General features: G+C 40.5%; 1 protein-coding gene across 1 annotated transcript in view; it reads left to right on the top strand.

Moving 5' to 3' along the window:
- Nucleotides 1-16,055, top strand: part of LOC119262420 (cytokine receptor common subunit beta-like) — a 25,057-nt gene extending 9,002 nt beyond the window's left edge. Inside the window, exons 5-12 of the mRNA XM_037534288.1 lie at nucleotides 1,270-1,405; nucleotides 4,150-4,316; nucleotides 5,760-5,890; nucleotides 7,327-7,516; nucleotides 8,915-9,011; nucleotides 11,501-11,570; nucleotides 11,834-11,934; nucleotides 15,624-16,055. Coding sequence (XP_037390185.1) covers nucleotides 1,270-1,405; nucleotides 4,150-4,316; nucleotides 5,760-5,890; nucleotides 7,327-7,516; nucleotides 8,915-9,011; nucleotides 11,501-11,570; nucleotides 11,834-11,934; nucleotides 15,624-15,999 — 1,268 coding nt within the window. The 3' untranslated portion in view covers nucleotides 16,000-16,055. The remainder of the gene's footprint in view (nucleotides 1-1,269; nucleotides 1,406-4,149; nucleotides 4,317-5,759; nucleotides 5,891-7,326; nucleotides 7,517-8,914; nucleotides 9,012-11,500; nucleotides 11,571-11,833; nucleotides 11,935-15,623) is intronic.
- The last annotated feature ends 1,842 nt before the right edge of the window (nucleotides 16,056-17,897 follow it).

The raw sequence follows: 17,897 nt of genomic DNA, 5'->3' as shown, positions 1-17,897 counted from the left end.
TTTAAAATAAAAATTTTAAAAATGAAAACAAATTGTTTTAATGCACGATTGCTTAAATACTTGATTTATTAATAATTACTTTATCTGCTGAACACTATACATTGGAGAAATACACATAAATGTGGCACGTTTGGCAAATTTTACAGTCCCACTTTATTTTAACTGTCTCTAATAACGGTGAACAAAATACGCAACAACACTGTAACTACTAGTCATTACAGATGGCTGACAGAAGTATACGTTATGTAGTTACACAAGTGAATCAATAGTTGTAACAGCCTATTCTCGCTCATGTAATTACACAAGGGTTACATGAGTGTAATTACTTTGTAATAATTGTAACAGCTGTTTTTCCAGAGGTTTTTTAAAAGGAAGTGTGTAATAACTTACATTAAGAAATTACTTGCACTGTATCCACCAGCTTTCCTAACATTTAGCTAGCATTTATGTTCCTAATGCTGTGAAACTGTAACCAGTTTCAGCTTTAAACCTGTAATGTGAGAGAACAACAGACGTCCCCTTATATTGAAATATAACTGTTATGGCATTAATTAAATGTGTTGCACTGCCACCAAAGCAGCGTTTATATCACCACTGCATTATTACACAGTACCTACATAGCAACTACACAGGAGCTGCCCTTATTTTAAAGTATACCTTTAGCACTGCACTACAGGAAAGTTCCCCTGTAGAAGTTATGCTTGTGTATTTACATGAGGCAAAAATGAAGTTGTTACACATGTGTAATAACATAGGCTGTACTTCTGTAATCCATCTGTAACACTGACTAAATCATCAGTAGTTACGGTGTTGTTGCATATGTTCACCATGAGTAACTACACAATTATAAGAGACACTTAATATAAAGTGGGGCCAATTTTACACTATATGGCAGATTCCAGTGTTTTAGTCGTACCCATTGCTAGTTGTTGAATAACATCAAGTCTCCCTAGACAGATAATGGTGGTACAATGAGTCATACTCAAGGCTCCGTGACTTGGCACTGTCATAGGATGCCACCTCTGCCACAAGCCAATTTGTGAAATGTCTGCACTGCTACATCTGCCCTAGACAACTGTAAGCGCTGTTATTCTGAAATGGAAGCGTTTAGCGTCACTCACTACAGACACAACGCAGTTTCTCCACTTCTCCCGTGCATTTGTTTTCAAAATCAACAAAATGTTTGAATGGGGCATGTTCAGACTTTTGCTTTCGGCCGTAATGATGTGTGCAAAGGCAAAGTAAAGTGTTTGTATATGTGTATATCAGACAATCTGTCAGGACCCTTTAACCTGCACTGTGTGTATGATGGAGAGAGCGAGGTGAGGTGCAGCTGGGAGATGAAGAGAGAACTAACACAGTTCATCCTCTACAACCTGAGCTACCGTACACACCCACACACAACGTGAGTGTATGTTTGATTTTTAAGCAGTCTTATTACTATATATGCTCATTATGTATATATACATAGCCGAGTCACATTATCATGACCACTTCTTATGCCGACATGTAGCTTATGGTCTGGAATGTTTTTATGGCATTCTCTGGGGCCACTCATCCATGGGGAAGGCACGCTCAACCGATTTGGGTATGAATCCATCCTTGCAGATCTCATATACCCATACATGCTGATGGTCATCCCTGGGGCAGGTGGGATCTTGCAGCAAGACAGTGTGACACGTCACACAGCTATAAATGTCTGACATTGGTCAGGAAAGCATGAGCAAGACTTCCAAGTATTACCTTGGTCCCCTAATTCCCCTGACCTGAACCTTATTTGCATCTGTGGGACCACCTTGATCATTGTATTCGCTCTATGGATCCTCCCCCAATGCAGCTGTGGGATGCACTGCAGTCAGCATGGCTTCAGACACCTGTGACAACCAACCAGGAATTTATCGAGTCACTCCCAGCCTGTCAGCTGCTGTACATGCATGGTTGTTACTCTGGATATTAGCTGGTGGTCATAATAATGGGATTTAACTATGTGTGTGCATATCTATCTATCTATCTATCTATCTATCTATCTATCTATCTATCTATCTACACACACACACACACACATATATATATATATATATATATATATATATATAAATAATCGCTGCTGCTGGATCTAAACCTTGTATGTCCAAAATGGTAACTTTACAGGAGAACATTACTTTGAATGTAAGTCAAAGGAAACCAGAAGTTTGTACAAGTCATTTTGGGCCATTTGTTTTGGTCAATCCATCGTGAAATTTACAAATAATGTAAAGGACAACAGGCACTTTCAAATTATGCCAAAAACTGAAAAACAAAAAAAAGGAGATATTAAGTTTTGATCCAACAGGGAGACATATATGTATATGTGTGTGTGTATGTATGTGTATATATATATATATATGTGTGTGTGTGTGTGTGTGTGTGTGTAGAGAGAGAGAGAGAGATACCATGTATACACTAACAGCAGAGAACTTAATGAAGTGGCTGGTCAGTGTACATACATAAATTCTAAAGCATTGATCCACCAAATTTTTCCTGTGACCCCTATGTTTTGTGATAATGGGTGAAATGTTCAATCGGAGAATGGAAGTGACTGTTTTTTGCAAAGTCGGAAAAGGTGAGCTCATGTTTTGTTATTATTTTGTCTTATTAACTGTCTCTTGGTTGCTACTGGGACAATGAGCAGTTTGTGGCTGTCAGTACAGCCAAGTGAAGATGAAATTACGGCAAAAACAGCAATTCTCCAAGCATTGATGGCAAAGAGCTTCAGCAAGCATAAGAATGTGGCTTCATAATGATGTCTTGAAAAGGACTAAAAGTTAGCATTAAAATCTTTGTTTATTATTTGCAGCCAGATGATAAACTGCCAGGTGCTCCTCACTTTTTCACACCCTATATTCTTTTAATAATTGGCTTTACTCCACCCTCACTACCAGGCTGGACAGGCAGCAGAAAGTTATCTAACAGACTATCACTACAGTAAAAAAGGCAGATTTCAAGTTTAAGCCTTTAAATAAAACAATACTGAAAAACAGAGACATACAAAAGGAAAGAATGCCACTCAGTGGTGTTTGTAAATATACACTGATTCTGAGGTTGAAGCCTTTAAGCCTTGTTCCAAAAAAGCTGTGACAGGAGAGATTTAAGACTAGGAGCACTGTTAAACATTCAGAAAACATTTTAAAGGAAGCAATATAACCATGTTTGGGTAGAAAAGCAGCACTAGAAAAGACCTAGTCCTTTATAAGCAAGGATTAGTCGAGGCTCACCCCATCATCAGGAAACAGTCCAAGTGTTTAAGAGCAGCATTGCCCAATGAGTTTTTTCAAAAGATTCTGAAAAATCTTGGCATAAAAAGCAAGGCTGAAAACCTCAAGTGAGTGCTTGTGACCTTCAGTATCTCAGTCCAAGAAAGCACAATAGGTCTCGCTCTCTCTGAGTGGGTTGGGTGGGTAGGATGGCCCCCCTTCTCCCCCCATCACTCATCGCGATGCTAGTCAGCTCAGGCGCCTGTAAGCTGACGTAGCAGTTCTGGCGGTTGGCGCTTTCCTCCAAGTGTGTTCGGCTGTCAAATGTCAAAAATGCCACCGCTTCTCTGGGCTAGAGCTCATCTGAAATGGACTGATGGAAAATGTGTATTGTGGTCTGACGAGTCAACCTTTGACATGTTTCTGGAAATAATGGATGTTGTGTTCTCCTGGTCAACATAAAGGAACATCCAGACTGTTACCAGCATAAAGTTCAAAAGCTAGGGTCTGTTATGGTATGGTGGGGCATTTGTCGGTAACTCGCACGTCTGTGAAAGTACCAATAAGATATAAAGAACATATTACGACACAGTGGTAAACATGCTTCCGTCATGACTTTTTTGGAACATGTGGCAGGCATTAAATTTGAAATCAGTAGATATTGACCAAAAACAAACAATTTTGTTTTCAGTTTTAATACAAGCCAAACTGAATTTACTAATCACTGCTTTCTGATTTTATTAGCATTTCACATACATTCTCAACTTTTGTGAAATGTAGTTTGTATCTCATATTTACAACTTACATATTGTGTTTATTAATTTATACCTTTTTTTTTACTTTTTTTGTCAGTGAGGATTGTTTTGTGTACATCAGCATTTTAAATAGCTTTTTTTTTTCTTTTAATCTCTCCCAGATCACACTGGTGTTGTGCAGGGTTGGAGGAAGGCCGTGATGATGACGAGGATGATGGTGATGATGACGTGAGGTTTTCTTGTTCGTTCTCTGTGTCTGAAGCTGAACTGCTGCTGCTGGATCTCAGGCCACAACCTCGAACCAGCATCATCCAGGCTTACAAGCACAGTGTGTATCAACATAATAGCAGCATCCTAATAGCACTTACTGTAATGCTGTGATGGTGCAAAGCACACAGTATTCAAGTGTCCCATTTCGTTCTCTGTGATATAAATTACAGTTCTCTGATGATTTGATTTGGGGTTTTGTAGTTTTAGCTTTGGTGATACTGTAATTACTGTTATAGGGCTGCAACCATTAAACAACATTACCAATAACATCGATAATAAAAATTATTGTTGTTAGTTATTGATTAGTTGACTTGGTGACATTTCAATAAAAAACACAGATAGCAGGACATTTCAGGGTCTTACATGAACCAACATATGTTCTGACATAAAGCCATAACTGACCCAGGAAGGCCAGTAAAAAATTTTTATGGGGACCTCCAGTTTAAAATTCATTTTAAAGCATATTTGCTGACATATTTGAGTACCTTGCCTTGATTTTTTTGTGATTTGTTACTGTAATGATAGCAAATGAAAACTACTCAGACTGTTGAGTCTTTAATCTCTAAACTTGAGGTCAGTGTGATTTCAGTGAGCTGAAACGAAGCTGTGTGGTTGTGTATAAAGCTGTTGAGGCATCTCCCTGAGCTGACGTTAGCGCCTACAGTGAAGGAGGATACTGAGGTAAAAGTAGTTTAAAATAACAGCTCCGCACACAAAAACACAGCTTTACCCGCTCCAGTTTGAGACTTTATTCCCTGAATCTTAGCTTTAATGAGCAGGAACAAACCTGCATATTTGTGTGTAAAGCTGTTTAGGCCTTCTTGCTAAGCTAATGCTAGTTTCTAGTGCTACCGAGGATACTGAGGTTAGCTTAAGCCAACAGCTCTGCATACAAAAACGTTTTACTCAACCAGATTTGAGTCTTTGATATTTAAACTTCGTCAGTGAGATTTTTTTTTCAGGTAAAAATGAAGCTGTGTGTGTAAAGCTGTTTAGGTCTTCTTGCTAAGTTAACGCTACCTTTTAAAGCTAACAAGGGTATTTACAAGTTACAACCATTTGCCACTGTTTTTGCACACTGAGAAATTAGACCTCTGCGTTTAACCCATCCGTGCAGTGAAACACCCACATACATGCACTCTAGGGGCAGTGAGCACACTTGCCCGGAGCAGTGAGCAGCCCTATCCACGGCGCCTGGGGAGCAGTTGGGGGTTAGGTGTCTTGCTCAAGGACACCTCAGTCATGGACCGTCAGCCGAGGGGATCGAACTAGCGAACTTTCCGGTCACAGGGCTGGTTCCCTAACCTCCAGCCCACAACTGCCCCCAGTTAACTACACATTTGATTTTTTGTGACTTCTTGTTGTACTGATAGCAAACGAAAACTATTCAGTTCAGTAGCTTTATTACATTTCGTATCATTCCCCCCCCCCCCCCCCCCCCCCTCTCTCTCTCTCTCTCTCTCTCTCTCTCTCTCTCTCTCTCTCTCTCTCTGTGGTGTAGTTGAGCCTGGAGCTCCAGTGGGTTTGAGTGTGGAGTTAATTGGAGAGGACTGGGTTCTGAACTGGACTCTCCCCAAATACCGAACTGTACCCATCGCCTCTGAACTCAGATACTGGAGCGCAAACTCACCTGTGGGTAACACCCTGTATGTGTGTGTCTTCTGATAAACTCTTCTCTTCATATTCCAAAACTATTTCTCTCTCTCTCTCATTCTTTTTTTTCCTCTCCTTTCTATATTCATCCTTTTCTTTATTCATCCTCTTTTCATTTCTCTCATTTCTCGCTCTGTCAAGTTAAATGTAAATATAACTTACGAACAGATTGAGTTGGGATTAAACCAAGGTTTATCTGTTAATCCAGTTGCACTACACAGTTAAGCTAGTTTTAATTTTCAGGGGTTACATGTAACGGTCATTTTAATCCTGGATTAGTCGTACAATAAACCGAGATTAACCAGTCACTCAGTTTCACTCACTTTCTGGTGGTTTAGCCTTTTCACTAAGATGACTTTATCCTCTGATATTAATTAAAAGTACATTAAACTAACAGCTCCACAGACAAAAACACTAGCTTTAATGAGCTGACATGAAACTGTGTAGTTGTGTGTAAAGCTGTTTAGGCCTTTCCCCTGAGCTAGTTAGCTTAGCCTAACAGCTCTGCCTACAAAGCAGTTCTACTCACTCAGATTTGAGTCATTGATCTCTAAACTTGCGTCAGTGTGATTTCAGTGAGCTGTAATGAAGCTGTGTGGCTGTGTGTGAACCTGTTTAGGCCTTCTTGCCAAGTTAATGCCAGCTTTTAAGACTAACAAGGATATTGAAGCAAAAGTAGCTTAAGCTAAGAGCTCCGCGCTCAACAGCTCAGCTTTCCACACTCAGATTCAAGTCTTTATTCTCTGAACCTGCTAATCTCAGCTCATCACTTATGCTGCCATTTATAAGAGCAAGTTAGTGCTGATTTGGCATCGACAGCACAGATTTGAGCCACTTTCTGTATATATATATATGTCAAGTGATAATTTTTTTATCCCACAAACGGGGAAATTCCACCTCCGCATTTAACCCATCTGTGAAGTGAAACACCACACTACACACTAGTGAACACACACACACTAGGGGGCAGTGAGCACACTTGCCCGGAGCGGTGGGCAGCCCTATCCACGGCACCTGGGGAGCAATTGGGGGTTAGGTGTCTTGCTCAAGGACACCTCAGTCACGTGCTGTTGGCTCTGGGGATCGAACCGGCAACCTTCTGGTCACAGGGCCAGTTCCCTAACCTCCAGCCCCCAAATTAGAGTTTTTAAAATCAGATTTAATCTTTGTTTCGAGATTAAATTTGGTGACACAAGGATGTTTTTTTCACCCTTGCAACCCACCCAATCCACCACATCTGTAGACCCATAGTGTAGTTTATATCAGGTGCCTGTAAACTGCATCTATTTATTTTTTTACTTCTATTATATGTTGAAGTTCTTTCTGTTGGGGTTGTATCTCTGCAGTTTTAAGTGTGTAAGAGGATAAAGTTTCTGTTTTTCTGTTTATCTGTATATTTATGTCTCATTCTGTAGGAAGATGTGGAGACGCTGCGTCTCCTGCCTGGTGTTAGTGTCTGTGTTATGGCGGAGCGGTCTCTCATCAGCGCCACTCATTACCTGGCTCAGGTGCGCTGCATCGTGAGCTCTCGTACAGGTCGAGGCGCTCGGTATGCCGGATATCCATCGGACTGGTCAGAACCGGTCCACTGGACAACCCGTCCTGGTAAGAGTAAGAGCATCTTTTCCCACATATTAACCCATCCTGTCCTGTTACACATCACAAGCCTTGCTGTAAAAGGCACACAGGGCCACCTACTACACCTAGTAGTGTACTGAAAGTTCAAACCTTTGAGGCTTATAAAGAAACAGAAGCACTATTTGTGAACGTACCTCAATGAAATCTGTCTGTAATAAATAATGAACCAATTATTTATTGTTTTATCATACAGGCAAAGTTTGTAATGACTGTGTAATCAATACTGTGTATTAATGCTGTGTGTGTATGTAGCTCTTTGTAGCCAGCTGTACCAGCTGGTTGGTCTTAAGTTAGGGTTTAAAGTCTATCCTAAACTAAATACTCAGAGTAGCTAGTTTAAATCTAGCAATGTACAGAATTCTGTTGGCACTACAAAAGCTGAAGGCACATTTTATCTAGTAGTTACATGGAGGAGTGATCTTGTACTGAGAGTACATGCATGGGGACAGCCAGTAAAACATCTGGTGGTGGACTGCCGCAAAATCAGCCCCATTAATGTTACAGTAATGCTCTTTGATACTCTATTTAAACCCAGTGCATTAATGGAGATAAAAATAAGTTAAATATATACAGAATCAATAATAATAATACCAATATAATAATAATAATAAACCAATAATAATAATGATAGATTCTGAAGTGAAGCTGAAAGATTTACGTCTGTTCAGAGTTTAATTTCCAAGTTAAAAAAAATGTATATTTTCAAAAAAACGCTATCCCATGTTTTCATGTCACTACCGAAACACAGAGTTGTAGTCTGTAGGCGGAGCCTTGTTTTAACCACGCCTCTGCATTTTAAAGCAGGAAGTGAGGCTGCATCCCTGTCCCTCATGGCCACATGGTGAGCAGATAGATTCCATTGTTTTGAAGTAAATGTGTCACAAATTCTGAAATCAGTGTGGAATATTAAGAATTGTCACTACTGCAAGACACATTTTCAGTAATTTTTTGTGTTTTAATGAAAAATTTGGTGATTATATGTGTGTACATCTGTTCAAAGCTGGGTTTGCTAGTCATTTAATTGCTAAATCTGAGATCTGAGATTTACTACATTTGAGATCTGCTCAAAATGAGCTAAAATTGTCAAATCCGAAACAGTCACTCCTGAAACGTTTGGTAAAGTTCCGGTAGCGCTCTGATGGTTTGGTAGTGGCAAAATGGAGTGTTTAATCATATATTTGAATAGAATAAATTAATGAACATACATGGATTTTAGTCTAAAGTCCAGATCAGTTAAAAGTCTGAAATATGTTTTGAACACTTTGAACATTTTAACCAATTCAGTAGAATGATCTGCTGAGTGGGAGAAGCAGAAAGCGGCCAGGCTCCTCTAAAATGACTTCGGTATATGTCCTTTGTATGCAGCTCCTGCATCAGGGTTGTCCAGGGTGTATTTCCTCTTGGCTGTGAGTGTGTCTATTACTGTGATTCTGACGTACTTCACTCTCCTGACGTTTCACAGGTGAAAACAAACACCGTCACTGCAGCCCAGCTTCAGTGTCTTTTTCATCCACTGAGTACCAAAGTGACAGTTTAGTGAAACATACTATTTTCCTCTCAACCAGCCAAGACATGTTTGGTGTCTGAAGTTTGCTTCTTTGGCATTGTGCAAACTACATACCTAAATAGATACTTCTAGATACTGCTTACTTGTGTTTTCAGATGAAACATACTTCTGTCCAATTTTATGGATTACAGTGTTACAGTGTCAGAAACTACATAATAGACATAAGTCTATTTGAGATTGCTCAAAGGAGCAAAATGAAAACCTGTCATAAACAGTAGTTTTTCAGTTTAAATACTCAGAAAACGCCTTTCTGATCATGCATATCACATGATTACACGTATCAGACTCCAGTACTTGCAGGCCAAAACACTGCAGACTTCAGCACACTGCCTCATTAAACACATCTGATTTAGCTCATCAGCTATATAGCAAGGCCTTCATGAGCTGAATTCAGAGCCTTAGGTGAGGGTAAACGCTAATACCCACAGCACTTTGGTCTGGAAGGAACATGCTTGATGTATCATAAAGGTAGGAGGATCTTCTGTAAAACTGCAATGGCTCTGGGGTGGATTTTGGGGGATTCTTTTTTCCTCACTTGCTGGCTAATGCAGAAGGACCCAGACAGCTAAGGTATCCAGGGATCATGTCTGTACTTATTAGTACTGTAGTTATTATCAGTGCCTTTCTTAGTCGCCATGGTGGGATGGCTGTAACCAAGGGGATAGGATGCAGGCACAAGTGGTTTGGTCTACAGGGTAACCATAATTAATCTATGACATGAAACATACATGACAGGAAGACTAGGAACTACCACTAAGAGTAAAAGGCTACAAAACATAGAAACAAGGCAAGGCTAATCTGTCTCAGAAAAACAGTGCATTTCAACGTCTGGGAGATTAGATGGTAAGCAAACAGTTGGTTCTCGTAGTTGGATGTGGATGAAAAAGACCCAAGTGACTTTGAAAAGGGCCAAATGGTTATTGCTGGATGACTGGGTCCATCTCAAAACCACAAGGCTTGTGGGGTACTCCCTGTCAGCGGTGGTGAATGTCTACTGACAGTCCTGAGGAGGGATAAACCACAAACTGGCAACTGAGTGTTGGGTACCCAAGGCTCATCAATGCACAAGGGTAATGAAGGCTATCCCATCTGGTCTAAAGTGACAGCTTTGGCACAAGTCACAGAAACCTTACATGTTTGTGTCGGAAGGAATGTGTCCACACTCCAAATGAGTGTGTCATACCCTGCTGTGTATGGGGCTGCATAGCTGCAGACCAGTCAGAGTGCTCATACTGACCCTTGTTCACCATCAAAAGCACCTACAATGTGCAAGCAAATGTCAATACTGGACCTTGGAGCAATGGAAGATGATCACCTGGTCCAGTGAGTTCCATTTTCTCTTTCATTGCATGGACAGCTGGGTACTTGTGCGCCATTTACCTGGGGAAGTGATGGCACCAGGATGTACTTTGGGAACAAGACAGTATAAGTGGATGGAATGTAATGCACTGGGCATTGTTCGGCTGGGAAACCCTTGATATGGGCATTCATGTGGATGTCAGTGTAACACATGCCACCTACCTAAACCTTGTTGCAGACCAAGTACATTCCTTCTTGGCAATGTTGTTCCATAAAGGCAGTGACCTCTTTCAGCAGGATAATGACCTGCAACACTGCACACATTATTCAGGAATAGTTTGAGGATCATGACAAAGGGTTCTGGCCTTCACAGTCCCCGGATATCAGTCTGTTTGAGCATCTGTGAGATGTAACTGTAACTGACTCCACATTGTAACGTACATGACCTTAAGAATCTTCTGCTCGAGTTTTGGCATTGGTGTGCACCAGGGAAGACAAACAAGGAACACTTGAGAACAGTCAGAGGTGATGGCAATAGACAAGACACAGGTGAAGGGAATGATACATGAGTGTTACAAGGAAACCAAAGCAAAAACAAGAGCATGTGGCCAGAGAAATGAGGGAGAATGTAAACGAGAAGGGGCAAAAGACAGATAAGGACAAGGCAGGGTACTGTAGTGATGGACAAAAGCATGATCATACAGAATCGTAAATCTTTAGAACCAATGAGGCTGAGGGACAGAGCAGGGCTACAGAATATCACATCACATATTAAATGCTAGTTTTACACTAGAATGCCCCTTTAACCACTCACAGTTTGAGGCGAGTATTTGAAGATGGCATGTAGTTTGCACAGTGCTAATTGCTGGGAGATAAGCCTTCATTACTTGTTAGCTACATCAGCCTCGTTGCTCCTTCAGCAAAATTCAGACACCAAACATACCTTGGCTGTTTGACTATATTTCAATTCTGGCTTTAAAAATATGGTAATTTAAATTATTTGATACATATCAAACGTAGCGTAGCGTTTCTCTGATGGTTAATAAGAATTATTCTCTCCTTCTCACTTTCTCCGTCTCTCTCAGGAAGGTGAAAGTGTGGGAGGTATCTCTCCCCTCTCCTTTTCAGAGTAAAGCGCTGAAGGCAGTCTGCCAGGTCAGTTTCTCTCACCACGCTTCACACTTACAAAACATATAATAGATATTTATATGCAATGCTACTGTATAAAATTACATTATGGAAGCGTATAATTATGGGATGCCTGGGGCCTTTCAATATTGTTGGAAACATGAGAATCTGAATGATAAACATTGATGAAAATATAAGACAGTGGGCAGAAATGACAAAATGTGTGAATGTTATTTCAGTACGATCAGCTCTCAGTGGCTGTAGTTAAGTGATTTGCTCTGCCCCTGCAGACCCACGGTGAGTGGCTATCGTCCTACACGGAGGTGGACGATCCGTGTATCAGCGAAGTGTGTGTGCTGGGGGACCTCAAGCAGCTAAATCTCCAAACGCTGTGAGTCACTATGAAGCTACAGCCTAATATATACACACAGATTAGGCTTGTGATTCCCAATAAAATATTTCAGGAGGAGAGTTCTCATTTCATGGTTGAATCAAATTTCCAAAATGTTCCACTTTCCACAAATGTTGGTCAGCCAAGACATGTTTTGTGGCTCACGTTTGCTTCTCTACCAATTAGGATCGTGCTAAGATCCTAAATTGTCACACACTTGCCTCAAAGTGGTTCAGTTGTTCACTGACCTCAAATAGACTCGATTCTGTGGTTTCTCGCACTGAATGACATACAGTTTGGACCAGGGGCCTCATTCAGTTTGTGAGCACGGATTTAATGATGCTTCAGTGTCACTGCTGGACTGATAATAGTCCACCAACAAAAAATATCCAACCGACAGCGTCCTGTGACCACTGATGAAGGACTAGAGGATGACCAACACAAACTGTGCAGCAGCAGATGAGCTGTAGACTTTACATCTACAAGGTGGACTGACAAGGTAGGAGTGTCTAATAGAGTGGACAGTGAGTGGACACAGTGTTTGAAAACTCCAGCAGTACAGGAGTTTGATCCACTCGTATCAGCACAACACACACTAACACACCACCACCACATCAGTGTTACTGCAGTGCTGAAAATGATCCACCACCCAAATAGTACCTGCTCTGTGAGGGTCCATGGGGGTCCTGACCACTGAAGAACAGGGTAAAAGGGGTAACAAATTATCAGAGAAACAGATGGACTCTGTAACTGCACCTAGCAAGTGCACCTGTACAGTAAATGGAGCTGATGAAATGGACAATGACCATAGAAACAAGGAGGTGGTCATGATGTTCTGCCTGATCGGTATATAAAACAGTATTTTGATGCGAAAGGAGGAGGAATAAACCACGAACCGGTGATAGACCTAGTGACCATGCTGATTCCTGTTCGTTGTCAGAAGTGCCTGCGATAGGCACACAAACATTGGTACTAGACCTTGAAGCAATGGAAGAAGATCACCTTGATCAAACAGGATTTCATTGTTAAAATGTGTAGATTGACATGTTTTCAACATGACCTGTAAATGTTTGGATCTTCTTTCCTGCCACTGGGTGAGGTAGGATTAATCATGAGGGAGGGCTTTCATGGCAGACTTGGGGGTGACAGGGCTCATGGTATTCACCACAAACAAAAGTTAAGGAACCACATACTATTCAGGAGAGAATCGACAGGAGAGCCACATTTACCACAAGTCACCAAACGTCCACCCTGTTAGCAAATCTGCAGATTTGCCTTCAAACAACATCCCTCTAGTGCAGGCACAGCAAAATGATGCATTCGACCTAGAGGTGGACGATGTGGTGAAAAGTAACATCACACAACTCCTTTTCACAAATTATGAATGCTAAAGCTATTTGACTCGATGACCAGAAGATCTGAAATGACTCCTAAATTCATAATTCAAAGGGCTGAAAAGCTAGAAAAATGTATCTTCTCTGTCTGATCAGGATCGTGTGGCCATTTCTAAAAAGGTAGTGTAGCCATGGCAACAAACGGTAGGTTACCTTTCACTTTTTAAAACTTATTTTTCAAGCAAAATCAGACTTAGAATCTTTTTGAAACCCTGCAGGTTGAAGTTACTGTATTTGCAACATCACGTTGTTAGTGTGAAAATATTTGCTTCAGCTTCCTGCTGCGTTCTGTATTTTGCAGTGTTCTTTTTTAAAGTGTATGACATCAAATCATTTGTGATATAATGCCCCCCTGCTGGGCTGGCATGCTCATGTAGAGACCTTCAAAAATGCTGTTGGTGTGGATGAAGATTTTTTTTGAAGAAGGGGAAAAATGAAATATGCCATGAAATTTGTCAGTTTTTTTAAAAAAGTTAATAAACTGCATTAATTAATAATGTGCTTGAGTTTTTTTAATAGACCAGAGATCGGCAACCTAAATGTTAAGAAGAGCCATTTTGTCTTTCAACAATCAACTTTAGGAACCACAACATTTTATGTCAATTTTATTGAAGCATGGTTTTAGCATCCTGGTAGTGAATGCACTAAATTTCCAACAGTATTCACTCATCCATCCAAATCATTGAACTCAGGTGTTCCAGTCACTTCCATGGCCACAGGTGTATAGAGCCGAGCCCCTAGGCCTGCAGACTGCTTCTACAGACATTAGTGAAAGAATGGGTCGCTCTCAGGAGCTCAGTGAATTCCAGCGTGGTACCGTGATCGGACGCCACCTGGGCAGCAAGTCCAGTCGTGAAATTTCCTCACTACTAAATATTCCACAGTCAACTGTCATGGTATTATAACAACGTGGAAGCGATTGGGAACGACAGCAACTCAGCCACGAAGTGGTCGGCCACGTAAAATGACAGAGCGGGTCAGCGGATGCTGAGGGACATAGGTCACCAACTTTCTGCAGTCAATCACTACAGACCTCCAAACTTCATGTGGCCTTCAGATCAGCTCAAGAACAGCATAGAGAGCTTCATGTAATGGGTTTCCATGGCCGAGCAGCTGCATCCAAGCCTTACATCACCATGTTTTTCAGTAGTTGGGCTCAGCCTTTGGGATGAATTAGAGTGGACACTTCAAGGCCTTCTTGTCCAACATCAGTGTCTGACCTCAGAAATGTGTTTCTGGAAGAACGGTCAAAAATTCCCATAAACACACTCCTAAACACTGTGGGAAAACCTTCCCAGAAGAGTTGAAACTGTTGTAGCTGCGAAAGGTGGGCCGACATCATATTAAATCCTATGGATTAAGAATGGGATGTCACTCAATTTCATATGCTTGTGAAGGCAGACGAGAGAATACTTTTGGCAATATAATGTTCGTCTCAGTATGTGCTATTGTACTAATATTGGCTAAAAAATATAACATAACCAAAAACAAAGACTTTCTCTGCTCTGCTTTAAGCTTTAGCTCAGCTGTAGCTGCTTTTCTTGCATCTCCAGCAGGAAACTTTTTCCATAAATTTAGTGCAGTTTCTTCTGAAATGTCTCTCAACATTCAAGTTTTTACGAGACTCAGCTGAGGTCAGCTTCTTGTTTGCCAGCTTTTTTTTTTCTTTTTTTTCAGAACTTTCCTGTTCCACCTTAAATAGTGCCTGTAACTGCTGCACCATTTAAGGTGGAACAGGAAAATTCAAACAAGAAGCCTGATTTCAGCTTCATGACAGCTGGAGTGACTAAGTTCAATAAGTCTGTCAATTCATCTCTAAATTTTCGAGGTTTGTCCTAAACCTTGTTCGTTTGCCGTTTTGTTAGCTGCTAGGTAGACGTGATTGTTGTCTGTGTTGCTGTGTGACCAGCAGTCTGCACGTCAACCTTCAGGGTTAAAGGGTAAATTAACCGTTTATGAATTAACTCCAACGTTTAAGACGATTTATTGTTGAAACTGTGTGTTAGAAAGCTCAGCAAAGCTTCATGTTTCATGTCGCTGACCGCTGGAATAGACCAAATTTCTCCCACATATCAAAACCTTTAACTGAAATTAGCTATTGATGTATCAGATGTGCATTCAGGCCTAATACAGTATAGACTCTGTTCACATTAAGATAGAAAATCACCATTGAATTTTAAAAAACTAAAAAAGTATTAAACTATTTAAAAAATGTCAAAACTCAAACACTGAGTGGCAACTCTCCTCTCAATAAATTCTCTGACTGTGGCTGACCATCTTGTTTTTTTTTTTCAGTGAGTGGGAATATGAAGATGCCACAGCGCCCTCTGCTGCCGACAGCACTTCACCACACCAGCAGACGTCCCAGGAGGAGGGTGGTGTGACTGGATCGCCCCACTTAACTGAACACAACCAGGCAAAAGACAGTGTCCCTTATCCTACATTTCCAGCATGTTCTTCTGTACACCAGGGGCTCATGGGAATTGAAGTCCTCTTGAGCAACAGTAGATTTATGTGCCTCACCTCTAACTTCTATAATGAGGTTCAGCCTTGCTCAGAGGGGTACCAGCAGAAACCTGGGTCGAGTGGTGATGCTGCCCCAGATGTTTTGCTGGACACTTGCCTGGAGGACGTAGAAATGCATGATGGGTACATGGATTGCCCAAAATGAATTGATTTTAACCATTCTGACTCTAAATGAGACCAAGTCAATCAAGACTTTGAATTCACGTTAAGTAAATTCATCTGTAGTCATTTCAGCTTGATAGACCAATATCAACAACAGTACTACTACTACTAATTAAAGTAATAGCAAAAATAATAATGTTGGTAAGACTTATTCAGTTGCAGTGCTACTATTCTCCACTAGATGTCAGTGCCACATTGCTGACCTCTAAAAAAGAAGCTCATGTTTTAAAGGAATTCAAAGAATTTAATGCTGTAGATTTATGGTTTATTTATCTGTCATTTGTTTATCTTCACTCCCTACAGTGCTCATCATGCATTACTCAAATATGTCATATGTCTTACAATTGGGATTCCCCATCTACCCCCTCTCATGGCATATAGGGGCTACTAAATACAGACATACATTGCTCCATTAGCTATTTGGCTTGTACCAGCTAGCAGGAAAAAACAACCCTCCCTCATGTTCGGTCAGCTTCAGAATTATTAGCACCCTTTGTGAAAATAAGCCAAAATCAGTATATTAAATATGACCAAAAGATATTTTATTTTAAACAGCTTTCATTGAAGCTTCCTCCTTAATACACACAATGGGTTTCCAGTTGGGTTCAAATCTGGAGAAAGGGACCATTGCAAGACTTGATTTCATTGTGGTTTTTGATGCGAGTTTGGGATCATTATCATGTTGAAAGCGCTTTCTGGCCTGAAATTCTCTGGTATTTTGTGGACTTCATTATGCCATTGACATTGTGCCCCTGGACCCTTAGCAGCAAAACAGTCCCAAAACGTTAATGATCCACCATCATATTTAACAGTGGGTTGTCAGGGGCTTTTTTAATTCATGACCAATATGTTCAATTTTGTGTCTCAACGGACCAAATCACACGATTCAATTTGAAGTTAAAATGGCATTTTAAGACGTTTCAGTTTTTTGTGGCATGTTCTTAGGAAAGGCATCTGACAGCGAATTTGAAAATGGGTAAATTTCCAGGATTCTACTAAACTATTACCTCATTTCCTGAGAGACTGTTGACTGCATCCACTCTAGAGGCCTTGCAGTTTTTCAGAAGTTCTTCCCACTTTCAAATGACATCATCTCAAGGGAGTTTCTTTGTCTTTTAACTAAGAAACTCTCACCTTTACCACTATTCTGACACCACTGTAGGAGGCAAGTAGGCTTTAGGTATGGTTAACATATATGTAGCAGTGATTCCTTTCATTTTAGCCATAATGCTCCTTTAATTATAAAGTATTCTAAAAAACATACTAAAAAAGTGAATACATAACAGCAAACTTTTGCTCAGGAGGAAAACAATGCAATGACCAATACATATGAACCCAATGGCCTGTGTTCCATATGGACTGATTAATGGACACTTTTGTTGTGTACTACATTTTAAGGATAGTCATTACTCATGATCCCATTACTCATTACAGTACAAGGGGAAACCCAAGCACCCTTTTGGTAATTTCAGTAGAAAGAAACAGCTGATCACAGAACACATTATTCAAAAGGCCTACCAGTATCTCTGCCTTTACTCTATTCAAGGCAGCCAGTTATGTTGTTTAAAATGATGGGATTGGAAAACTGAGAAACTAGTCCATAGAAACAGGTCAGAAAATGCATCCGCAAAATGAAACCTTTATCAATAAAATGTAAAGCTGACCGAGATATTTCTGAGAGTATAGTCTATTTAGAGGGTCTAGTCTGTTTAGGTGAGTTTGGGGCTTTTTATATTTAGCATGGGGATCTTTATACATCAGTTGGATAAGAAGATTTAACAGTTTACTCTTAATGTACCAGAGCACCACATGGAGTTACTCTTGGTGCTGTTGTCGATGTTAAATTAATTTCAATAAAAATAAATACAGAAAAAAATGACC

Source organism: Pygocentrus nattereri, chromosome 25 (genome assembly GCF_015220715.1).
Source record: "Pygocentrus nattereri isolate fPygNat1 chromosome 25, fPygNat1.pri, whole genome shotgun sequence".
Lineage (NCBI taxonomy): Eukaryota > Metazoa > Chordata > Actinopteri > Characiformes > Serrasalmidae > Pygocentrus > Pygocentrus nattereri.
This window is presented reverse-complemented; position numbering and strand designations above follow the sequence as displayed.